Below are 26,784 nucleotides of genomic sequence, written 5' to 3'. Positions count from 1 at the left end.
TAATAAGACCCATTACCACATCTCGAAGAACAGCGGCAGATGGAATGAGAGAGCCCCGTGTTGCCAAATTAGGTCTCCATCACACTCTGAATTAGTGTGAAAGCCCCTGCTTTCTTCTCCTCTGTCTCCCACATAAAGGGGGGCAGCTCCTCAAGATCTATTTCATGATCTATTTTTATTTCAGACATTATATTCCAATATTAGCACAATGACCTGGATTGGTTAAATGTTTTTAATATTAGCCTACAAGTCTGTCTTCATTAATAAACATACTGTATCTCAATGCTCTCACTGTGTAGCTTAAAGCTAATATGTATAATTTAAGGTGTACACATGGAAATCAGTTCATAACACCAGAGGAAACTTAAATTGGCCAATAAGTTATTATCAGACTTCTTTGTGTGATAAGGTTTACCTTTCAATTGGGGAGGCTTTCAGCAGTTTTCTTGGTTCCAATTAGTTCTCTTTGTCTCAAGTCTTTGTTTTAGTGTTATGATGGTGGCTCTACAGAAACACAGTCTATGCTGATAGTGTGTTCACTAATGCAGGGACTGTGACCTAGTGGTACCAATGACACAGGTCATGCTTTGCAAGACATGTTTGTTTAAATGCATTGCAGAGAAAGGGGCCTATTTGTGTGGGTAGATTGTTTGTCACCTTATTTTCTAGCTGTATTTTACTATAACATAATGCTAACACTTAGGATCACTAATGTGTTCCTTTACTTTCAAAGGTGATTTTAACCCCCCCCCCCCCCTCCCCCCCCTCTAACCCCACCCCCTTAGGAATTCTGGTTATTGTTTTAAATGTAGAACTTACAAGGGCATGTGAATGGTGTGGATAATAGAGATAGAATGCATAGATAGTTTCCATATGTATTTTTGGAAACTGACAATTTTGACAAAATGTCAGTGTTCAACACTGAAATATATATTACCATGGAAACGGAAATATGATTTTTCTATCTCATGACAATTCTCATTCAGATGTACAGTATGTTGAACATTGCCATAGGCTACTGAAAGACGTGGGAGGGGTTGCGCAAGTGTGCGGGAGCTTGCGCTCACTCTCCTTCGTGGTCATTTGGAGGCAGGTAAACGCATTGAAAGATAATCGTTCGCGGATCAAAGCAGTATTCTAGCGCCAAATGTTTCTCTCTGCAGAAACAATTACATGTATCATTGTTAAACGGATAAAAGATTTCGAAAATGTTTTAGACGATACAAATTGGTCGCTTCGGAAAGTTACCAAGATCTATTTTGACTGGATGAGAGGAGATGCGTAAAGTTTTTGGAGACGAGGATACATGTCCCGTGGACTCCATTGTCTAACGAAGATCAACTGGGTTTAGGCTAAATATGCATTCTATAGTGTACGTTACTGAATTTATATGTTTTAGAAAGTTTTAAGTGAAAAGTCGGTGAATGTTGTTCCTGTTCCGAGTTTATCCAGTGATGCGTTTATGTTGAAACTTGCCTGGAGCGTGACTGACCATCACCGTTCACTCGCCCGGACAGATGGGGTGATCTAGATGGACATATTTTACAATCCGTGTAATCGAATCGTTATACATTATTAGTATGAAAACTCAACAGGAAATGTACATTTTGTCTTTCACTTCAGCATGGAATGACATTGCATGTAACTTTTGTTTGGGGGGGGGGGGCTCTTTGCGCCTCATCAGGTCGGCTGTCAATGGATATTTTATTACTCTACCTACACATTTGCTTTTTAATTTGTTTTGATATCCAAGGCAACAGCATATAGCAAGTTTTATCCTCGTTTTTCCCTCCATAGAATGGCTCGGTTTGGAGATGAGGTTCAGATGACGATGGATTCCCGAGACTCCGGGGACCCGGAGCGCGGGGAGGACGGCGGGGACACGGCTTCAGGTACAGGGTCAGGGACGCTAAAACAAACTAAAGCGGCGAGGGCGCGAACCATGGCTCTCTACAACCCTATACCCCACCGGCAGAACTGCCTCACTGTCAACAGGTCGCTCTTCATATTCGCCGAGGACAATTTAATTCGGAAAACCGCCAAGAGGATCATAGAATGGCCATATCCTTCCTTATACTATACATACTCACTCACACGTTATGCCTACCTGAATATCACAGCACTCAGATGTGTTTTGTGTTGTCTGTCCGTTGTCAAAAAGTATTGCTAACTGCTAATTCGACTGTGGTGCATATCAGCACAATGGACAGCGCCCATACTTATCTATATTATAATGGCTGTCCTCAGTCGTCACTTTTAATTGAGTTCTTTAGATTTGATTTGACTGTTATAGTAGGCCGTCAGTTTGTTCTTCTTTTTTATTTTCTTCATTTTTTTGAGGTACAGTTGTGTATTAGTCTGTCTATTAGTCAGAAATACACATGTTTTTGTTGTTGCCTTTTTCTATGCTAAATCTATCAATAACCACAGAGAGCTCAGTTTTGTCATGCTTATACTTACGGTATAATGCTTATACTAATACGTTATTATGCTTTACAGATAATGCATTGATTCCATAATGCAATACACTGCTTTTGAGATGTATCATCATACTCATACATTGTGCCACTCTACTGCTTCCTGTTATTTAACCACCATCCCAGTTGTTGTGTGGGTGTACAACCAGAGTGGTCAAGACAAGCTGAACACAGATGGTTGGAGGTATTTTTTGTATATTTTATAAATATATATTTTTTTAACCTTTATTTTGACAGGGAGTCATGCTGAGTGTGAGTGTGAGACTTTCAGTTTTCAGGACTAGATAGTCTTTCGTTTTCTGCACTTGATTGAGCTTGTGTGTGGCAATGGAACCGAAAGTCCCAAAAGTGCAAGTCCCGCCCACCTGGCACTTCCAGGCAGGTTCAATCAAATTTATTTTAAAGAAAACAATACTTTTTGAACCCATGTCTAGTTGTTGGTGGTGAATATTCATTCAAGTGGCTGTGAATGACTAATGGGAGTCAAGGCTCTGGAGAGTATTATTTTGTTGAGGAGTATTATTTTGTTGTGGAGTATTATTTTCTTATTTAGATTGCCTATTTTTAACTAGTTTGAGTCGTGCCGACATGATGTAGACTCATCAATGTGATTCACAGTAGCTCCCAGAGGCCCCCGCCACAGCCCTCCTCAGTGAGTTAATGACACCATTTTCACTCAAGGCTAGAAATTAATAATGAAGGAGAAAGTGTCTCATGTGGCGCCTCTTACGATAGCCAAGTCAAACATAGTCTCTCATACACACACACACACACACAAACACACACACACACACACACACACACACACACACACACACACACACACACACACACACACACACACACACACACACACACACACACACACACACACACACACACACACACACACACACACACACACACACACACACACACACACACACACACATTAACAGAGTGATGCAGCAGCAAAGCTGTGGGTATCACAGTTTACATACAACAGGTCCCTCGAAGTGTTGCCCTCTGTGGGGAAGAGGCTCTCAGGCCAAAGTGACTTTTGAACACACTCAGATAAATGTTACTGTAAAAGGTTGTTGCCATGGATACTACATTAGCTCTGACTGCTTTGATGCCAGTCTCTATTTGAACCATTCCATTGTCCATCCATCCGTCATCTGATAATCCATCCATACAATTCCAATTTAACTGTAACTACCAACATCCCCAGCCATTCTGTATAACCTGAGTATAGCAAACATTAGGGACACCTTCCTAATATTGAGTTGCAATGTTTTGTATACTCAGTGTATATATAATAGTTTCCATTCCAATATAATCAGCATTGTCATTATCATTGGTTTGTCACGATTGTCTTGAACTGTATATAATCATGTAAAAAAGCCCTGTCCTTAACCTTGTGGCCCTTACACCGTTTGAGTGGGTGATCCTGGCGACCATCACGGCCAACTGCATCGTCCTGGCCCTGGAGCAACATCTTCCTGGGGAGGACAAGACCCCCATGGCCAAAAGACTGGTGAGACTAGGCCTTGATCGGTTAATATTAGGCATTTAGGCTGCATCTCAAATGGGACCCTATTCACTATATAGTGTTGTAACTTAAATGGGTTACAGCGTTTACAGTTTATTCATAGCCAGACAGAATTATTTATTATTACAGTTTACAAGTGAGGTCTATGTATTTTATTGCAACACATATGACAGAACTATTTACACCTTTCTGTTGTATTGGTTGAAAACTGCAAGTACCACAATGTCTTGAGGCAGTAAGTGAGAACAAGATGTTTTGTACAGTCTAAAGTGGTAAAATGTAACGTGAACGATTCAATTCACTCAAAGAACCTTTCATCGCATAACTAAAAAGTTACAGTTGAAGTTGCAAGTTTACATACACTTATGTTGGAGTCATTATTGTTTTTCAACCACTCCACAAATGTATTGTTAACAAACTATAGTTTTGACAAGTCAGTTAGGACAACTACTTTGTGCATGACACAAGTCATTTTTCCAACAATTGTTTACAGACAGATTATTTCACTTATATTTCCCTGTATCACAATTCCAGGGGGTCAGAAGTTTACATACACTAAGTTGTCTGTGCCTTTAAACAGCTTGGAAAATTCCAGAAAATGATGTCATGGCTTTAGAAGCTTCTGATAGGCTAATTGACATAATTTGAGTCAATTGGAGGTGTACCTGTGGATGTATTTCAAGGCCTACCTTCAATCGCAGTGCCTCTTTGCTTGACTACAAAAAAAATTGTAGAACTCCACAAGTCTGGTTCATCCTTGTTAGCAATTTCCAAATGCCTGAAGGTACCACGTTCATCTGTACAAACAATAGTACGCAAGTATAAACACCATGGGACCACGCAGCCGCCATACCGCTCAGGAAGGAGACGCGTTCTGTCTCCTAGAGCTGAACGTACTTTGGTGAGAAAAGTGCAAATCAATCCCAGAACAACAGCAAAGGACCTTGTGAAGATACTGGAGGAAACGGGTACAAAAGTATCTATATCCACAGTAAAACGAGTCCTATATAGACATAACCTGAAAGGCCGATCAGCAAGGAAGAAGCCACTGCTCCAAAACCCCCATAAAAAAGCCAGACTACGGTTTGCAGCTGCACATGGGGACAAAGATCGTACTTTTTGGAGAAATGTCCTCTGGTCTGATGAAACAAAAATAGAACTCTTTGGCCATAATGACCATCGTTATGTTTGGAGGAAAAAGGGGAAGGCTTGCAAGCCGAAGAACACCATCCCAACCGTGATGCAAGGGGGTGGCAGCATCATGTTGTGGGGGTGCTTTACTGCTGGAGGGACTGGTGCACTTCACAAAATAGATAGCATCGGGGAAATTATGTGGATATATTGAAGCAACATTTCAAGACATCAGTCAGGAAGTTAAAGCTTGGTCGCAAATAGGTCTTCCAAATGGACAATGACCCCAAGCATACAGTCGTGGCCAAAAGTTTTGAGAATGACACAAATATTAATTTTCACAAAGTCTGCTGCCTCAGTTTGTATGGTGGCAATTTGCCTATATTCCAGAATGATAAGAGGAGTGATCAGATGAATTGCATATAATTGCAAAGTCCCTCTTTGCCATGCAAATGAACTGAATCCCGAAAAAACATTTCCACTGCATTTCAGCTCTGCCACAAAAGGACCAGCTGACATCATGCCAGTGATTCTCTCGTTAACACAGGCGTGAGTGTTGACGAGGACAAGGCTGGAGATCACTCTGTCATGCTGATTAAGTTCGAATAACAGACTGGAAGCTTCAAAAGGAGGGTGGTGCTTGGAATCATTGTTCTTCCTCTGTCAGCCATGCTTACCTGCAAGGAAACACGTGCCGTCATCATTGCTTTGCACAACAAGGGCTTCACAGGCACTGATATTGCTGCCAGTAAGATTGCACCTAAATTAGCCATTTATCGGATCATCAAGAACTTCAAGGAGAGCGGTTCAATTGTTGTGAAGAAGGCTTCAGGGCGCCCAAGAAAGTCCAGCAAGCGCCAGGACCGTATCCTAAAGTTGATTCAGCTGCGGGATCGGGGCACCACCAGTACAGAGCTTGCTCAGGAATGACAGCAAGCAGGTGTGAGTGCATCTGCACGCACAGTGAGGCGAAGACTTTTGGAGGATAGCCTGGTGTCGAGAAGGGCAGCAAAGAAACCACTTCCCTCCAGGAAAAACATTGGGAACAGACTGATATTCTGCAAAAGGTACAGGGATTGGACTGCTGAGGACTGGGGTTTCTCTGATGAATCCCTTTTCCGATTGTTTGGGGCATCCGGAAAAAAGCTTGTCCGGAGAAGACAAGGTGAGCGCTACCATCTGTCCTGTGTCATGCCAACAGTAAAGCATCCTGAGACCATTCATGTGTAGGGTTGCTTCTCAGCCAAGGGAGTGGGCTTACTCACAATTTTTCCTAAGAACACAGCCATGAATAAAGAATGGTACCAACACATCCTCCGAGAGCAACTTCTCCCAACCATCCAGGAACAGTTTGCTGACGAACAATGCCTTTTCCAGCATGATGGAGCACCTTGCCATAAGGAAAATGTGCTAACTAAGTGGCTCGGGGAACAAAACATTGATATTTTGGGTCCATGGCCAGGAAACTCCCCAGACCTTAATCCCATTGAGAACTTCTGGTCAATCCTCAAGAGGCGGGTGGACAAACAAAAACCCACAAATTCTGACAAACCTCAAGCATTGATTATGCAAGAATGGGCTGCCATCAGTCAGGATGTGGCCCAGAAGTTAATTGACAGCATGCCAGGGCGGATTGCAGAGGTCAACACTGCAAATATTGACTCTTTGCATCAACATCATGTAATTGTCAATAAAAGCCTTTGACACTTATGAAATGCTTGTAATTATACATCAGTATTCCATAGTAACATCTGACAAAAATATCTAAAGACACTGAAGGAGCAAACTTTGTGAAAATCAATGTTTGTGTCATTCTCAAAACTGTACGACTGTACTTCCAAAGTTGTGGCAAAATGGCATTGGGATAACAGAGTCAAGGTATTAGAGTGGCCATCACAAAGCCCTGACCTCAATCCTATAGAAAATGTGTGGGAAGAACTGAAAAAGCGTGTGCGAGCAAGGAGGCCTACAAACCTGACTCCATTACACCAGCTCTGTCAGGAGGAATGGGCCAAAATTCACCCAACTTATTGTGGGAAGCTTGTAGAAGGCTACCCGAAATGTTTTACCCAAGTTAAACAATTTAAAGGCAGTGCTACCAAATACTAATTGAGTGTATGTAAACATCTGACCCACTGGGAATGTGATGAAAGAAATGAAAGCTGAAATTAATCATTCTCTACTATTATTCTGACATTTCACATTCTTAAAATAAAGTGGTGATCCTAACTGACCTAAGACAGGGAATTTTTACTCTGATTAAATGTCAGGAATTGTGAAAAACGGAGTTTAAAGGTACTTGGCTAAGGTGTATGTAAATTTCCGACTTCAACTGTAAGTAGTGCACTATATTGGGAATAGGGTGCCATTTGGGATGCACATTACTCTACAGTAAACAATATAGCTTGCAGCCTATTTCCAGTTTAACAAGTCTAATTGCCATTCGGACCTATGGTTTCTGGGTGTTTTAGGTTTACATTTTTTTAAATGTTGGCTGTGATATGCCGCGTTCACGTGCTATCAGAAACTCGGAAACTAACTTACAGTTTTTTTTAATGGCTTTGGTACATTTTCACAACTCTTAGGACAAAAACTCCAAACTAGTCACACAGCTAGTCTTTCACTCAAACCTGTCATTTTTGTTTAACCAGGCAAGTCAGTTAAGAACAAATTCTTATTTACAATGACAGCCTACCCCGGCCGAACCCGGACGACACTGGGCCAATTGTGCACCGCCCTATGGGACTCCTAATCACGGCCAGATGTGATACAGCCTGGATTCAAAACCAGGGACTGTGGTGACGCCTCTTGCGCTAAGATGCAGTGCCTTAGACCGCTGTGCCACTCGGGATCCTTTTAGATTGTAAAAATCTCTCACCACACAACCATTGATTGAAAATATCTTTAATGTGAAATGTAATGAGAACATTTGTTTAATCACCAAAACACAACATAATGGTCTTTTACATTTAGTACTTTTAACTACAAGTTAATCCAATAGCAAACAATGCAAGATACATGTTTCAAATCACCCTTAGAAGTATAAATTACAGTAGATTACACAGATTTTACATTAGGCAATACACTTACATTAGCCAACAAAATTGACAGAAAATTGGCCGATGAGGTTCCACCCACGGCGCCGAGTTTTGGCCAGGTTGAAGCCCGCTTCATCAACAAAGATTTACTCGTGATGGTTCACAGCAGGATCAAGCACCAACACCCTCGAAAGATATATTTTGGTGAGTTATTTTTACAGAATAGTTCCAATATGGTATTGTGAAGTAGCATGTGCATCAAATAGTAACAGTAATACAGTGTATAGAGCTTTACGAGAACATACTCAGCCTGCAGTTGTTTCACCTGGTCGTTGTTTCTCTCGAAAGGCACCAGGTAAATATGTTTCGTAGATACCTGGTGCCTCTTCTAAAGGCAGGTGATTGTTGGTAGGCTGATGGATGCCACATTGGCAAAGGTGTCATTGTTCTCCTCAATGTTCTGCTTTATTTCGGACAGCAGTAAGTCATTCCTGGCACTCACCATTTCCACCACTGCCCACTCCTGCTGGTTGGTCAGCACACTGCCACAGAGTATACTGTCAACAGATCATACCTTAAGAATACTAACATGTTTTGGTAATTTACATGCATTACTATATATCATTTACTATACATGTAATGGTAAAGCATAGTGCATATCCTGCAGACTTACCAGTTTTCTTGGCGAAATGTTCTCTTGATCTAATTGACAGTTGATCTTTTCAGATTGAGGTGAACTGTTCTGGCAGCCTCTGCCGTGGTAAGGCCTCTGTTTACCACATGGTCAACGATGATGGCCATGACTTCATTAGACACAGCAGTTCCCTGCCGTCTGCCTCCCTCTCTCTGATATCCACCTCTCTGACGGGCCCCTTGTCCACGAGCTCTTTGATTTCTTCCTCCCCCTTTCGGTCTATCCTGCTCTATGTTTACACACACCCTTTTACATGGTGACCAAGGTGGTTATCACTATGTTAAATCAATTAACAATAACGAGTAGTCATTGTGTGTGGTTATCATGTATCATACATGAAATGTAGATGTTTCTACTTTACAGACAAACACATATTATTTCTGTAGTTCTCAAAATCCATATATAGTAGACAAACCAGTTTAAAATCTATAGGTTTACCAAACGGTTAAATGATTAACCATTAACCACAGTTGGATTAAGTGATGGTCAAATGTATTTTAACAATTGTGAAGAGAATCATATGAAAAGTATTGTGACCATTGCATTGTGAAAGGCAATTACTTTATATGAAAGGTATTTCTAGATGAAACACTGTAACGCTCGTCTAAGGGAGGAGACCAAAACGCAGTGTGGTAAGTGTTCATTTTAAATTTTATAAATAAACTGAACACTGAAACAACAACAAAAAAACAAAGAGAGTGACCGAAACGAAACAGTCCTGTCTGGTGCAGACACAAAACAGAAAACAACTACCCACAACACACAGGTGGGAAAAGGCTACCTAAGTATGGTTCTCAATCAGAGACAACGATAGACAGCTGCCTCTGATTGAGAACCACACCCGGCCAAACACAAAGAAATAGAAAGCATAGAAAAATGAACATAGAATGCAAGACATAGAATGCCCACCCCAACTCACGCCCTGACCAAACCAAAATAGAGACATAAAAAGGATCTAAGGTCAGGGCGTGACAGTACCCCCCCCCAAAGGTGCGGACTCCGGCCGCAAAACCTAAACCTATAGGGGAGGGTCTGGGTGGGCATCTTTCCGCGGTGGCGGCTCTGGCGTGGGACGTGGACCCCGCTCCACCTTAGTCTTGGTCCACTTAGGTGGCGCCTCTGGAGGGGACCCTTGCCGCCGACCCTGGACTATGGACCCTTGCAGCGGGCCCCGGACAGGAGGGTGACTCTGGCGGCTCCGGACAGGAGGGAGACTCTGGCAGCTCTGGACTGGGGATCGTCGCTGGAGGCTCCGGACTGGGGATCGTCGCTGGAGGCTCCGGACTGAAGGGCGTCACTGGAGTGGAGAGACACACAGGAGGCTTCGTGCCATGGATCATCACTGGAGGCTTCTTGCCATGGATCATCACTGAAGGCTTCGTGCCATGGATCATCACAGGAGGCTTCGTGCCATGGATCACCACTGGAGGCTTCGTGCCATGGATCATCACTGGAGGCTTCGTACCATGGATCACCACTGGAGGCTTCGTGCCATGGATCATCACTGGAGGCTTCGTGCCATGGATCATCACTGGAGTGGAGAGACATGCAGGAGGCCTTGTCCTTAGCTGAGGCACCGGATACACTGGGCCATGGAGGCGCACTGGCGGTCTCGAGCGCAGAGCTAGCACAACTCGTCCTGGCTGGATCCCTTCTGTAGCCCGGCAAGTGCGGGGAGTTGGAACAGGTCGCACTGGGCTGTGCTGGCGAACCGGGGACACCGTGCGTAGGGCTGGTGCAGTACACCCCGGGCCGAGGAGAAGCACTGGAGACCAGATAGCTCGGCTGATGCGAGGAGCTGTGATGTAGCGCACCGGGCTATGCGTGCGCACTGGGGACACCGTGCGCTTCACCGCATAACACGGTGCCTGCCCGGTCACTCTCTTGCCACGGTAAGCACGGGTTGGCTCAGGTCTCCTACCTGACTCCACCAATCCCCCCGTGTGCCTCCCCCCCCAAAAAAAGTCTGGGCTGCCTCTCGTGCACGTTTCCTCGAGCCAACTCCTCGTAGCGTTGCAGCTCCGCTTTAGCTGCCTCCAGCTCCTCTTTGGGACGGCGATACTCTCCCGGTTGTGCCCAGGGTCCCTTTCCGTCCAAGATTTCCTCCCATGTCCAGGAGTCCATTCCACCACGTTGCTTGGTCCTTTGGTGGTGGGTAGTTCTGTCACGTACGTCTAATGGAGGAGACCAAAACGCAGCGTGGTAAGTGTTCATATTATAATTTCATTCAAAACTGAACACTAAACAAAATAACAACGAGTGTGAACGAAAACGAAACAGTTCTGTTAGGTGAAGACACACAAAACAGAAAACAACTACCCACAAAACACAGGTGGGAAAAGGCTAATTAAGTATGGTTCTCAATCAGAGACAACGATAGACAGCTGCCTCTGATTGAGAACCACACCCGGCCAAACACATACAAATAGAAAACATAGAATGAAAACATAGAATGCCCACCCCAACTCACGCCCTGACCAACCAAAATAGAGACATAAAAAGGATCTCTAAGGTCAGGGCGTGACAGTATTAAACTACACATTCTCATGGGTGCATACCTTCACAAGCATACCTGTGTAAATGTTCAATATGGTTTGTGTCCCTCTGATGTTCTAATGCATCCATACTGTATCTTCCCCCTACAGGAGTGTACTGAGCCTTACTTCATTGGGATCTTCTGTTTTGAGTTTGGCATCAAGCTTGTGGCCCTGGGCTTTGTGTTCCATAAAGGCTCCTACCTGAGGAATGGATGGAATATCATGGACTTCATCGTGGTGGTCAGCGGGTGAGTTACAACTAGTGAAATATGGATTGCTATGCATTTATGTGGGACATTTGGACTAGAAGCTCTGGCACACTTACGATGGACAAATATCACTTGTTTATTTTGTGCCAATGTGTTGGCATCAAGGCCTTAGTCAGAACATTTTCTTGAAGCTCAGCTGGTGAGGGACAGCACGGGCCTCTTACGTCTCCTCTCCGTGACCTACAAACCTGTGGCCATGTGTCCACATTGGTTTTTCCTTGTGGACTCTTTTGCAAACACATCCATATGGATCTTGTCTTCTGCAGTTAGGCAGTTACTATTAATGATTGGTTAGATAGCTGTTCATCATTACAAAAATGTGCTTATGCATAACAAGGTGAAGTGTGTGCTTCCCCTGCACAGTGTGGCTATGCAGCCAGCAGATAGGTGGGTGGATAAGTGGATTGGCTGTCGTGTCGAAAACCTGTTTAGTTTTGCCCCCCAGGGCCTCTGTGAATTACATGTAAATGTAGTGAGAAAGAGAGAGAGAGAGCATAGAGAGAGAGAGAGAGATTGGGTTCATTTCTGCTTTATGTTTATCTAACACTTTACTTCTTCATAATGCTCAAAGTCAACATTTTTGGCATCCATATTTGGTATTTTCTGTTGTATGTAGGGAAGCAGCATACAGTATACAGGGAAGATGGCTGCTGGCATGTTGACATCACAGCTCACCCCAACGCCCACGTCTCTCTCTCTCTCTCTCCACTTTCTCTCGCTGAATGCACTTACATAAAAGGACCTGCATCACGTTGACACACCGTTTAGGACAGACCCAAACTCAACAGCTGTTCTATCATCATTTAGTAGATACCCATCGCAAACTGTCTAAACAACATGGAAGAATCTGAAACAGAGCCTCTTGGTGCAAAATATTCCAGTTACTCAATCAGAATAATCAGTGGGGGGTCTCGGCAGGTCAGAGAGACCACTACATGTCTGTACTGTCTCTGGATTCAAGTGTTACGAGGACAGACAAACTGTCTGGCACGGTCACATACTGTAGTTTATGGAGGAGTTCATAGAGTGCATCCTTTTGTCTGAGCCGGTAATGAGTCAAAGAGAAAACATCCACGCTGTACTCTTATTGTATCATGAGTAGTCATCTGTGTGTGTCTGTGTGTGTATGAGAGAGAGAGTTTTTAATACGCTATGCTTGTGGGGGCCTCTAGCTCAGGTCAGGACCTGGGTGAATCAAAGCTGTTTCAGTTCCATGCGTCATCCCCTGACAAGTGTCACTATTTCAAATGAGAGATGTGTCATGCTTTTTCCTGCTACTCATTGCTACTCATCTTCAGTATATTGCATGCTGCGTACTGCATATTATTGTGAGCGATAACAGTGGTGGATAAAATACTTCATTGTTATACTTGAATAAAAGTAAAGATACCTTAATAGAAAAGTACTCAGGTACACGAGCAGTTAAGAGCAATGAGCCAGTAACTGAAAGGTTGGTGGTTTCAGCTCCTGAGCTGACTAAGTGAAAAATCTGTCGATGTGCCGTTGAGCAAGGCACTTAATCCTAATTGCTCCTGTAAATCGCTCTGGATTAGATCATCTGCTACAGTGCATTCAGAAAGTATTCAGATCCCTTTCCTTTATCCACATTTTGTTACGTTACAGCCTTATTCTAAAATGGATTCAATAAAAAACATCCTCATCAATCTACACACAACACTCCCTAATGACAAAGCGAAAACAGTTTTTAGGACATTTTTGCACATTTATATAAAATATACAAAATGAATACCTTATTTACATAAGTATTCACAGACCCTTCGCTATGAGACTCGAAATTGAGCTCAGCCTGTTTCCATTGATCATCCTTTAAATGTTTCTACAACTTGATTGGAGTCCTCCTGTGTTAAATTCTGTTGATTGGACATGATTTGTAAAGGCACACACCTGTCTATATAAGGTCCCACAGTTGACAGTGCATGTCAGAGCAAAAACCTAGCCATGAGGTTGAAGGAATTGTCTGTAGAGCTCCGAGACAGGATTTCTGCAGCATTTAAGGTCCTCAAGAACACAGTGGCCTTCAGCATTCTTAAATGGAAGAAGTTTGAAACCACCAAGTCTGTTGCTAGAGCTAGCTGCCCAGCTAAACTGAGCAATTGGGGGAGACGGGCCTTGGTAAGGGAGGTGACCAAGAACCCGATGGTCACTCTGACAGAGCTCCAGAGTTCTTCTATGGAGATGGGAGAACCTGCCAGAAGGAGCCATCTCTGTAGCACTCCACCAATCATGCCTTTATTCTAGAGAAGCCAGACGGAAGCCACTCCTCAGTAAAAGGCACATGACAGCCCACTTGGAGTTTGCTAAATGGCACCTAAAGGTCTCAGGCCATGAGAAACAAGATTTTCTGGTCTGATGAAACCAAGATTGAACTCTTTGGCCTGAATGCCAAGCGTCACATCTGGAGGAAACCTGGCACCATCCCTATGGTGAAGCAAGGTGGTGGCAGCATCATGCTGTGGAGATGTTTTTCAGCGGCAGGGACTGGGAGACTAGTCAGTATTGAGGGAAAGATGAACGGAGCAAAGTACAGAGAGATCCTTGACGAAAACCTGCTCCAGAGTGCTCAGGACCTCAGACTGGGGCTAAGGTTCACCTTCCAACAGGACAACGACCCTAAGCACACAGCCAAGACAACGAAGGAGTGGCTTCGGAACAAGTCTCTGAATGCCAGACCCCGGACTTGAACCAGATCGAACATCTCTGGAGAGACCTGAAAATAGGTGTGCGGCAACGCTCCCCATCCAACCTGACAGGGCTTGAGAGGATCTGTAGAGAAGAATGAGAGAAACTTCCCAAATACAGCTGTGCCAAGCTTGTAGAGTCATACCCAAGAAGAGTCAAGGCTGTAATCGCTGCCAACGGTGCTTCAACAAAGTACTGAGTAAAGGGTCTGAATACTTATGTAAATGTGGTATTTCAGTTTGAGATTTTTTATAAATTTCAAAAATAAATAAAATGTCAAAAAAACAGTTTTTGCTTTGTCACTATGGGGTATTGTGTGTAGATTGATGAGAAACAATTAATTTAATCCATTTTGGAATAAGGCTGTAATGTAACAAAATGTGGAAAGGTCAAGCGGTCTGAATACTTTCCAAATGCACGCTAAATGACTAAAATATGAAAGTCACCCAGTAAAATACTACTTGAGTAAAAGTCTAAAATGATACGGTTTTAAATGTACTTAAGTACAGTGGTGGAAAAAGCACTCAATTGTCATACTTCACTAAAATTAAATACAGTTTGTTTACTGTGATATATGTATCTGGTCAAACATATTTTTCCCAATAATTTTTCTCCAAAAGTTCCAAAAGAACTTATGTGACATACTTTCTGGTGGAAGGCATGTTCCCCCTCTCTCCCCCCCTCCCCTCCTCCTCCCCTCCTCCCCTCCCCTCCGCCATCTAGGAAGTAAGTCAGACATAAGAGGAACAGCACACATGTCACGGCGGCAGGCGACTGGGAAATGAAACAAGGCCAGTGGGCCAGTAGCTGGCGGCTGTCATTCCGTCTGAAATTAATGAAATTGTTGGAACCTCATCTACAGGGACTCAGAGCTCATTAAGAATTCTTCATTTTTATGGGAAGAGTGTGTAGAAAACCCCAGATTTGCTGGGATTCTGAACATGTTCAATTACAGTAACTCCCCCGGCAACAAGTTTGGTACCGGTGGATTGGATGTCGTTGATTAGCGTAGACTTGTATGCCAGGTGAATTGTATTGCATATGTCGGTACTCCAATTATGTATTAGTAGAACTGGATAGCTACAGTATATTATGCACTTATACAGTACTATGTATGTTTAGGAGTTTTCTGTTTCATGGATTTGAACATACAACCATTTAGTCACTCGTCCATGTCTCTCCATGTCTCTACCCTCTTTGCCACACTACATCCCATTGTACTACTCACCAATCAATGTAGTACTCATCAATCAATCAATCAATCAATCAATGGTGCATCATTGAGTCATGTTCTCGCGCTCTTTTGCTCCTGACCCCTCTCTCTCTATTGTATGTGTCAGACCAGCTCATCGTCCCTGCTCCCCTTACCCCTCTCTCTCTATTGTATGTGTCAGACCAGCTCATCGTCCCTGCTCCCCTCACCCCTCTCTCTCTACTGTATGTGTCAGACCAGCTCATCGTCCCTGCTCCCCTCACCCCTCTCTCTCTACTGTATGTGTCAGACCAGCTCATTGTCCCTGCTCCCCTCACCCCTCTCTCTCTACTGTATGTGTCAGACCAGCTCATCGTCCCTGCTCCCCTTACCCCTCTCTCTCTACTGTATGTGTCAGACCAGCTCATCGTCCCTGCTCCCCTCACCCCTCTCTCTCTACTGTATGTGTCAGACCAGCTCATCGTCCCTGCTCCCCTCACCCCTCTCTCTCTACTGTATGTGTCAGACCAGCTCATCGTCCCTGCTCCCCTCACCCCTCTCTCTCTACTGTATGTGTCAGACCAGCTCATCGTCCCTGCTCCCCTCACCCCTCTCTCTCTACTGTATGTGTCAGACCAGCTCATCGTCCCTGCTCCCCTTACCCCTCTCTCGCTACTGTATGTGTCAGACCAGCTCATCGTCCCTGCTCCCCTCACCCCTCTCTCTCTACTGTATGTGTCAGACCAGCTCATCGTCCCTGCTCCCCTCACCCCTCTCTCTCTACTGTATGTGTCAGACCAGCTCATCGTCCCTGCTCCCCTCACCCCTCTCTCTCTACTGTATGTGTCAGACCAGCTCATCGTCCCTGCTCCCCTCACCCCTCTCTACTGTATGTGTCAGACCAGCTCATCGTCCCTGCTCCCCTCACCCCTCTCTACTGTATGTGTCAGACCAGCTCATCGTCCCTGCTCCCCTCACCCCTCTCTCTCTACTGTATGTGTCAGACCAGCTCATCGTCCCTGCTCCCCTCACCCCTCTCTCTCTATTGTATGTGTCAGACCAGCTCATTGTCCCTGCTCCCCTTACCCCTCTCTCTCTACTGTATGTGTCAGACCAGCTCATCGTCCCTACTCCCCTTACCCCTCTCTCTCTACTGTATGTGTCAGACCAGCTCATCGTCCCTGCTCCCCTCACCCCTCTCTCTCTACTGTATGTGTCAGACCAGCTCATCGTCCCTGCTCCCCTTACCCCTCTCTCTCTACTGTATGTGTCAGACCAGCTCATCGTCCCTGCTCCCCTTACCCCTCTCTCTCTACTGTATGTGTCAGACCAGCTCATCGTCCCTGCTCCCCTCACCCCTCTCTCTCTACTGTATGTGTCAGACCAGCTCATCGTCCCTGCTCCCCTTACCCCTCTCTACTGTATGTGTCAGACCAGCTCATCGTCCCTGCTCCCCTCACCCCTCTCTCTCTAGTGTATGTGTCAGACCAGCTCATCGTCCCTGCTCCCCTCACCCCTCTCTCTCTACTGTATGTGTCAGACCAGCTCATCGTCCCTGCTCCCCTCACCCCTCTCTCTCTATTGTATGTGTCAGACCAGCTCATCGTCCCTGCTCCCCTTACCCCTCTCTCTCTACTGTATGTGTCAGACCAGCTCATCGTCCCTGCTCCCCTCACCCCTCTCTCTCTACTGTATGTGTCAGACCAGCTCATCGTCCCTGCTCCCCTTACCCCTCTCTCTCTACTGTATGTGTCAGACCAGCTCATCGTCCCTGCTCCCCTCACCCCTCTCTCTCTACTGTATGTGTCAGACCAGCTCATCGTCCCTGCTCCCCTCACCCCTCTCTCTCTACTGTATGTGTCAGACCAGCTCATCGTCCCTGCTCCCCTCACCCCTCTCTACTGTATGTGTCAGACCAGCTCATCGTCCCTGCTCCCCTCACCCCTCTCTCTCTATTGTATGTGTCAGACCAGCTCATCGTCCCTGCTCCCCTCACCCCTCTCTCTCTACTGTATGTGTCAGACCAGCTCATCGTCCCTGCTCCCCTCACCCCTCTCTCTCTACTGTATGTGTCAGACCAGCTCATCGTCCCTGCTCCCCTCACCCCTCTCTCTCTACTGTATGTGTCAGACCAGCTCATCGTCCCTGCTCCCCTTACCCCTCTCTCTCTACTGTATGTGTCAGACCAGCTCATCGTCCCTGCTCCCCTCACCCCTCTCTCTCTACTGTATGTGTCAGACCAGCTCATCGTCCCTGCTCCCCTCACCCCTCTCTCTCTACTGTATGTGTCAGACCAGCTCATCGTCCCTGCTCCCCTTACCCCTCTCTCTCTACTGTATGTGTCAGACCAGCTCATCGTCCCTGCTCCCCTCACCCCTCTCTCTCTACTGTATGTGTCAGACCAGCTCATCGTCCCTGCTCCCCTCACCCCTCTCTCTCTACTGTATGTGTCAGACCAGCTCATCGTCCCTGCTCCCCTCACCCCTCTCTACTGTATGTGTCAGACCAGCTCATCGTCCCTGCTCCCCTCACCCCTCTCTCTCTACTGTATGTGTCAGACCAGCTCATCGTCCCTAATCCCCTTACCCCTCTCTCTCTACTGTATGTGTCAGACCAGCTCATCGTCCCTGCTCCCCTTACCCCTCTCTCTCTACTGTATGTGTCAGACCAGCTCATCGTCCCTGCTCCCCTCACCCCTCTCTCTCTATTGTATGTGTCAGACCAGCTCATCGTCCCTGCTCCCCTCACCCCTCTCTCTCTATTGTATGTGTCAGACCAGCTCATTGTCCCTGCTCCCCTTACCCCTCTCTCTCTACTGTATGTGTCAGACCAGCTCATCGTCCCTGCTCCCCTTACCCCTCTCTCTCTACTGTATGTGTCAGACCAGCTCATCGTCCCTGCTCCCCTCACCCCTCTCTCTCTACTGTATGTGTCAGACCAGCTCATCGTCCCTGCTCCCCTTACCCCTCTCTCTCTACTGTATGTGTCAGACCAGCTCATCGTCCCTGCTCCCCTTACCCCTCTCTCTCTACTGTATGTGTCAGACCAGCTCATCGTCCCTGCTCCCCTCACCCCTCTCTCTCTACTGTATGTGTCAGACCAGCTCATCGTCCCTGATCCCCTTACCCCTCTCTCTCTACTGTATGTGTCAGACCAGCTCATCGTCCCTGCTCCCCTCACCCCTCTCTCTCTAGTGTATGTGTCAGACCAGCTCATCGTCCCTGCTCCCCTCACCCCTCTCTCTCTACTGTATGTGTCAGACCAGCTCATCGTCCCTGCTCCCCTCACCCCTCTCTCTCTATTGTATGTGTCAGACCAGCTCATCGTCCCTGCTCCCCTTACCCCTCTCTCTCTACTGTATGTGTCAGACCAGCTCATCGTCCCTGCTCCCCTCACCCCTCTCTCTCTACTGTATGTGTCAGACCAGCTCATCGTCCCTGCTCCCCTCACCCCTCTCTCTCTCTATTGTATGTGTCAGACCAGCTCATTGTCCCTGCTCCCCTTACCCCTCTCTCTCTACTGTATGTGTCAGACCAGCTCATCGTCCCTGCTCCCCTCACCCCTCTCTCTCTACTGTATGTGTCAGACCAGCTCATCGTCCCTGCTCCCCTTACCCCTCTCTCTCTACTGTATGTGTCAGACCAGCTCATCGTCCCTGCTCCCCTCACCCCTCTCTCTCTACTGTATGTGTCAGACCAGCTCATCGTCCCTGCTCCCCTCACCCCTCTCTCTCTACTGTATGTGTCAGACCAGCTCATCGTCCCTCCTCCCCTCACCCCTCTCTCTCTACTGTATGTGTCAGACCAGCTCATTGTCCCTGCTCCCCTCACCCCTCTCTCTCTACTGTATGTGTCAGACCAGCTCATCGTCCCTGCTCCCCTCACCCCTCTCTCTCTCTACTGTATGTGTCAGACCAGCTCATCGTCCCTGCTCCCCTCACCCCTCTCTCTCTACTGTATGTGTCAGACCAGCTCATCGTCCCTGCTCCCCTCACCCCTCTCTCTCTACTGTATGTGTCAGACCAGCTCATCGTCCCTGCTCCCCTCACCCCTCTCTCTCTACTGTATGTGTCAGACCAGCTCATCGTCCCTGCTCCCCTCACCCCTCTCTCTCTACTGTATGTGTCAGACCAGCTCATCGTCCCTGCTCCCCTCACCCCTCTCTCTCTACTGTATGTGTCAGACCAGCTCATCGTCCCTGCTCCCCTTACCCCTCTCTCTCTATTGTATGTGTCAGACCAGCTCATCGTCCCTGCTCCCCTCACCCCTCTCTCTCTACTGTATGTGTCAGACCAGCTCATCGTCCCTGCTCCCCTCACCCCTCTCTCTCTACTGTATGTGTCAGACCAGCTCATCGTCCCTGCTCCCCTCACCCCTCTCTCTCTACTGTATGTGTCAGACCAGCTCATCGTCCCTGCTCCCCTTACCCCTCTCTCTCTACTGTATGTGTCAGACCAGCTCATCGTCCCTGCTCCCCTCACCCCTCTCTCTCTACTGTATGTGTCAGACCAGCTCATCGTCCCTGCTCCCCTCACCCCTCTCTCTCTACTGTATGTGTCAGACCAGCTCATCGTCCCTGCTCCCCTTACCCCTCTCTCTCTACTGTATGTGTCAGACCAGCTCATCGTCCCTGCTCCCCTCACCCCTCTCTCTCTACTGTATGTGTCAGACCAGCTCATCGTCCCTGCTCCCCTCACCCCTCTCTCTCTACTGTATGTGTCAGACCAGCTCATCGTCCCTCCTCCCCTCACCCCTCTCTCTCTACTGTATGTGTCAGACCAGCTCATTGTCCCTGCTCCCCTCACCCCTCTCTCTCTACTGTATGTGTCAGACCAGCTCATCGTCCCTGCTCCCCTCACCCCTCTCTCTCTCTACTGTATGTGTCAGACCAGCTCATCGTCCCTGCTCCCCTCACCCCTCTCTCTCTACTGTATGTGTCAGACCAGCTCATCGTCCCTGCTCCCCTCACCCCTCTCTCTCTACTGTATGTGTCAGACCAGCTCATCGTCCCTGCTCCCCTCACCCCTCTCTCTCTACTGTATGTGTCAGACCAGCTCATCGTCCCTGCTCCCCTCACCCCTCTCTCTCTACTGTATGTGTCAGACCAGCTCATCGTCCCTGCTCCCCTTACCCCTCTCTCTCTACTGTATGTGTCAGACCAGCTCATCGTCCCTGCTCCCCTCACCCCTCTCTCTCTACTGTATGTGTCAGACCAGCTCATCGTCCCTGCTCCCCTTACCCCTCTCTCTCTACTGTATGTGTAGGACCAGCTCATCGTCCCTGCTCCCCTCACCCCTCTCTCTCTATTGTATGTGTCAGACCAGCTCATCGTCCCTGCTCCCCTCACCCCTCTCTCTCTACTGTATGTGTCAGACCAGCTCATCGTCCCTGCTCCCCTCACCCCTCTCTCTCTACTGTATGTGTCAGACCAGCTCATCGTCCCTGCTCCCCTTACCCCTCTCTCTCTACTGTATGTGTCAGACCAGCTCATCGTCCCTGCTCCCCTTACCCCTCTCTCTCTACTGTATGTGTCAGACCAGCTCATCGTCCCTGCTCCCCTCACCCCTCTCTCTCTACTATATGTGTCAGACCAGCTCATCGTCCCTCCTCCCCTCACCCCTCTCTCTCTACTGTATGTGTCAGACCAGCTCATTGTCCCTGCTCCCCTCACCCCTCTCTCTCTACTGTATGTGTCAGACCAGCTCATCGTCCCTGCTCCCCTCACCCCTCTCTCTCTCTACTGTATGTGTCAGACCAGCTCATCGTCCCTGCTCCCCTCACCCCTCTCTCTCTACTGTATGTGTCAGACCAGCTCATCGTCCCTGCTCCCCTCACCCCTCTCTCTCTACTGTATGTGTCAGACCAGCTCATCGTCCCTGCTCCCCTCACCCCTCTCTCTCTACTGTATGTGTCAGACCAGCTCATCGTCCCTGCTCCCCTCACCCCTCTCTCTCTACTGTATGTGTCAGACCAGCTCATCGTCCCTGCTCCCCTTACCCCTCTCTCTCTACTGTATGTGTCAGACCAGCTCATCGTCCCTGCTCCCCTCACCCCTCTCTCTCTACTATATGTGTCAGACCAGCTCATCGTCCCTCCTCCCCTCACCCCTCTCTCTCTACTGTATGTGTCAGACCAGCTCATTGTCCCTGCTCCCCTCACCCCTCTCTCTCTACTGTATGTGTCAGACCAGCTCATCGTCCCTGCTCCCCTCACCCCTCTCTCTCTCTACTGTATGTGTCAGACCAGCTCATCGTCCCTGCTCCCCTCACCCCTCTCTCTCTACTGTATGTGTCAGACCAGCTCATCGTCCCTGCTCCCCTCACCCCTCTCTCTCTACTGTATGTGTCAGACCAGCTCATCGTCCCTGCTCCCCTCACCCCTCTCTCTCTACTGTATGTGTCAGACCAGCTCATCGTCCCTGCTCCCCTCACCCCTCTCTCTCTACTGTATGTGTCAGACCAGCTCATCGTCCCTGCTCCCCTTACCCCTCTCTCTCTACTGTATGTGTCAGACCAGCTCATCGTCCCTGCTCCCCTCACCCCTCTCTCTCTACTGTATGTGTCAGACCAGCTCATCGTCCCTGCTCCCCTTACCCCTCTCTCTCTACTGTATGTGTCAGACCAGCTCATCGTCCCTGCTCCCCTCACCCCTCTCTCTCTACTGTATGTGTCAGACCAGCTCATCGTCCCTGCTCCCCTCACCCCTCTCTCTCTACTGTATGTGTCAGACCAGCTCATCGTCCCTGCTCCCCTCACCCCTCTCTCTCTACTGTATGTGTCAGACCAGCTCATCGTCCCTGCTCCCCTTACCCCTCTCTCTCTACTGTATGTGTCAGACCAGCTCATCGTCCCTGCTCCCCTCACCCCTCTCTCTCTACTGTATGTGTCAGACCAGCTCATCGTCCCTGCTCCCCTCACCCCTCTCTCTCTACTGTATGTGTCAGACCAGCTCATCGTCCCTGCTCCCCTCTCCCCTCTCTCTCTACTGTATGTGTCAGACCAGCTCATCGTCCCTGCTCCCCTTACCCCTCTCTCTCTACTGTATGTGTCAGACCAGCTCATCGTCCCTGCTCCCCTTACCCCTCTCTCTCTACTGTATGTGTCAGACCAGCTCATCGTCCCTGCTCCCCTCACCCCCTCTCTCTCTACTGTATGTGTCAGACCAGCTCATCGTCCCTGCTCCCCTCACCCCTCTCTCTCTACTGTATGTGTCAGACCAGCTCATCGTCCCTGCTCCCCTCACCCCTCTCTCTCTACTGTATGTGTCAGACCAGCTCATCGTCCCTGCTCCCCTCACCCCTCTCTCTCTACTGTATGTGTCAGACCAGCTCATCGTCCCTGCTCCCCTCACCCCTCTCTCTCTACTGTATGTGTCAGACCAGCTCATCGTCCCTGCTCCCCTCACCCCTCTCTCTCTATTGTATGTGTCAGACCAGCTCATCGTCCCTGCTCCCCTCACCCCTCTCTCTCTATTGTATGTGTCAGACCAGCTCATCGTCCCTGCTCCCCTTACCCCTCTCTCTCTACTGTATGTGTCAGACCAGCTCATCGTCCCTGCTCCCCTCACCCCTCTCTCTCTACTGTATGTGTCAGACCAGCTCATCGTCCCTGCTCCCCTTACCCCTCTCTCTCTACTGTATGTGTCAGACCAGCTCATCGTCCCTGCTCCCCTCACCCCTCTCTCTCTACTGTATGTGTCAGACCAGCTCATCGTCCCTGCTCCCCTCACCCCTCTCTCTCTACTATATGTGTCAGACCAGCTCATCGTCCCTCCTCCCCTCACCCCTCTCTCTCTACTGTATGTGTCAGACCAGCTCATCGTCCCTGCTCCCCTCACCCCTCTCTCTCTACTGTATGTGTCAGACCAGCTCATCGTCCCTGCTCCCCTCACCCCTCTCTCTCTCTACTGTATGTGTCAGACCAGCTCATCGTCCCTGCTCCCCTCACCCCTCTCTCTCTACTGTATGTGTCAGACCAGCTCATCGTCCCTGCTCCCCTCACCCCTCTCTCTCTACTGTATGTGTCAGACCAGCTCATCGTCCCTGCTCCCCTCACCCCTCTCTCTCTACTGTATGTGTCAGACCAGCTCATCGTCCCTGCTCCCCTCACCCCTCTCTCTCTACTGTATGTGTCAGACCAGCTCATCGTCCCTGCTCCCCTCACCCCTCTCTCTCTACTGTATGTGTCAGACCAGCTCATCGTCCCTGCTCCCCTCACCCCTCTCTCTCTACTGTATGTGTCAGACCAGCTCATCGTCCCTGCTCCCCTTACCCCTCTCTCTCTACTGTATGTGTCAGACCAGCTCATCGTCCCTGCTCCCCTCACCCCTCTCTCTCTACTGTATGTGTCAGACCAGCTCATCGTCCCTGCTCCCCTCACCCCTCTCTCTCTACTGTATGTGTCAGACCAGCTCATCATCCCTGCTCCCCTCACCCCTCTCTCTCTACTGTATGTGTCAGACCAGCTCATCGTCCCTGCTCCCCTTACCCCTCTCTCTCTACTGTATGTGTCAGACCAGCTCATCGTCCCTGCTCCCCTTACCCCTCTCTCTCTACTGTATGTGTCAGACCAGCTCATCGTCCCTGCTCCCCTCACCCCTCTCTCTCTCTACTGTATGTGTCAGACCAGCTCATCGTCCCTGCTCCCCTCACCCCTCTCTCTCTACTGTATGTGTCAGACCAGCTCATCGTCCCTGCTCCCCTCACCCCTCTCTCTCTACTGTATGTGTCAGACCAGCTCATCGTCCCTGCTCCCCTTACCCCTCTCTCTCTACTGTATGTGTCAGACCAGCTCATCGTCCCTGCTCCCCTCACCCCCCAGCCCGGTCCTCCACCCTTTGCCCCCTGCCCCTTGTGCCCCTCTCTGCTGTCCCTGTTGGAGAGTGTGTGTGACACTTAGCTGTAATGCATAATATATTTTGGTGGGTGTTCTGAATGATTCATTAGCCATCTGGCACAGAGACAGCTACTCCATGTGTGTGTGTGTGTGTGTGTGTGTGTGTGTGTGTGTGTGTGTGTGTGTGTGTGTGTGTGTGTGTGTGTGTGTGTGTGTGTGTGTGTGTGTGTGTGTGTGTGTGTGTGTGTGTGTGTGTGTGTGTGTGTGTGTGTGTGTGTTTGTGTGTGTGTGTGTCATTAATTTTCCTTCTCAGTCTGTATACAGAAATATCTTTTTTTCTACAGCAGTTATCACCCAAATCAATCAATTAACAAGTTAATCACTCAACCAATCAATCGTGCATCATTCAGTCACATAATCCTATTGTGCCCTTGATAGTGAACTCAAGAAATGAATTGACATGTTATATTGCATTAGAAGTACTTGTACTCACCATGGGTGTCAACCTTGAGTTTTAAAAGAGAGAGTGTGTAGGGGTCTCATTTCCAATCATGTTTGTCTAATTGAACTGTATAAACAATGGTTTATAGTCCCATGTGGGTAGTCGTTGTGAAAACACAGGCCCAGCTATTTATTTGGTGACTAATAATGGATAAATGCCGCCTGCTTTTCTAATCCCAAAGGAAGCATGTGGAATGTTTTATAAAACATTATGTTTAGGACATCAAATGGAAGATAATGCACTTAAAACTAGTACTGGCATCTATAGGCGTACACACAGGATTCCTCTGTACGTCTTGTCATTCGCTGTAAGCAGTCTTCTTAAAATGGCAGCAACATGATGTTCAAATAGTTTATCTTTTTTTCCTTCTTATGTTTCCCTCCCTGTGTTCAGTGGTTGTTCTCTGTGTAGGTGGAGGTGTGTGGGAGAGGCCGGCAGGCCACATTCTGTTCATGTAATGAATTCAACCACTTAAAAGTCAGTTTCAGTACAATACAGTGTAACACTATGAGGCGAAGGTAGAGCAGCCACTCAGTGTAACGTGAACAAACGACGACAAACCAACACAGAAACAGCATAAATAAATTCCAGAAATCTGGCCCTGCTATTCATATCTATCCATTACATTAACAACTACACTCTTAGAAAAAAAGGTGCTATCCAGAACCTTAAAGGGTTCTTCGGCAGTCCCCATAGAAGAACCCTTTGAAGAACCTTTTTGGTTCCAGGTAGAACCCTTTTGGGTTCCTTGTAGAACCCTTGTTCCTTGTAGAACCCTCTACATGGTATCCAAAAGGGTTCTACCTGGAACCAAAAATGGTTCTCCAATGGGGACAGCCGAATAACTTTTTTGGAACCCTTTGTTCTAAGAGTGTTCTGAACATTCTCTCTAATAGCTAGTGTATTTCTCCAGTTCAGGTCATGGTGGATTTAGACTGTGTAGATGTGACAGACTGGTCTGCCAGTCTGTTTGTGCTATCATGTCAACTGGCACTCATTATCGTGTTTGGCTTGACAATGACAGCAATGGATCTGGGACCAGGCTTTTGGTCTTGTGGCTCTAAACGAAACTTGGACAAAACATTTTATGTAGGTTCTCCCTTGCATTGATTGTATTTTTAATGTTGTTCTGGTGATTTGTTTGGACAGAAGGGATTCAGCTGCATGAAACTAGTGATCTGTGGTCAAAAGAAATTCTCTGCCCAATCAGCCATGAAGGAGCAGCAGTGCTACAGCTTTTGTTCAATGTGTTTGATGGCTGTAGACTCCCACACCTCTCCACACTCTCTCTGCTCTCTCTCTCTCTCCCTCTCTCTCTCTCTCTCTCTCTCTCTCTCTCTGCTCTCTCTCTCTCACTCTATCTCTCTCTTCTCTCTCTGCTCTCTCTTTCTCTCTCTTTCTCTCTCTCTCTCTCTCTTTCTCTCCTCTCTCTCTCTCTCTCTCTCTCTCTCTCTCTCTCTCTCTCTCTCTCTCTCTCTCTCTCTCTCTCTCTCTCTCCATCCCTCTCTCTATTGCGTGGGCTCACACTTGAGTTTCTGCCATGTGCTTTCTGCCCAAACACACACCCCCTCCCCCACAATCCGCAGCACTTACTATCAGAAGTTAATCGATTAATCTATACATAGAATAGAATGAATACCTGTTCAAAGTCATATATGTATGGCGTTAGCAATGTAGTGTACAGTACAATGTACAGGAAGTACAGTTAATACAGAGACTGATTTGCCTTTCTTTACTTCCTGTTGGTTGCTGTAAATGTTTTCAATGTTTGTGTGCGTGGGTGGAGGGATGTCAATATGTACGTGGGTTGTTGAGGGATGTGAATAGGGTTATTCCATGTCATTTCAGCAAGCCACCATCTCAGATTGTTCTGAACTCAT

The 26,784-nt window shown here is 47.6% G+C and overlaps 1 protein-coding gene across 4 annotated transcripts in view; it reads left to right on the top strand.

Moving 5' to 3' along the window:
- The window catches only part of LOC129813734 (voltage-dependent R-type calcium channel subunit alpha-1E-like), an 85,549-nt gene that overhangs the window by 6,913 nt on the left and 51,852 nt on the right, over window positions 1-26,784 (top strand). For 3 of the 4 annotated variants that reach the window (XM_055866203.1, XM_055866204.1, XM_055866202.1), the window contains exons 3-5: window positions 1,798-2,062; window positions 3,889-3,993; window positions 11,517-11,656. In XM_055866203.1, coding sequence (XP_055722178.1) covers window positions 1,798-2,062; window positions 3,889-3,993; window positions 11,517-11,656 — 510 coding nt within the window. Of the gene's footprint in view, window positions 1-1,061; window positions 1,373-1,797; window positions 2,063-3,888; window positions 3,994-11,516; window positions 11,657-26,784 lie in introns of those variants that run through there. The other variant, XM_055866205.1, reaches the window with a different exon arrangement.

Source organism: Salvelinus fontinalis, chromosome 17 (assembly GCF_029448725.1).
Source record: "Salvelinus fontinalis isolate EN_2023a chromosome 17, ASM2944872v1, whole genome shotgun sequence".
Taxonomy (NCBI): Eukaryota; Metazoa; Chordata; class Actinopteri; order Salmoniformes; family Salmonidae; genus Salvelinus; species Salvelinus fontinalis.
This window is presented reverse-complemented; position numbering and strand designations above follow the sequence as displayed.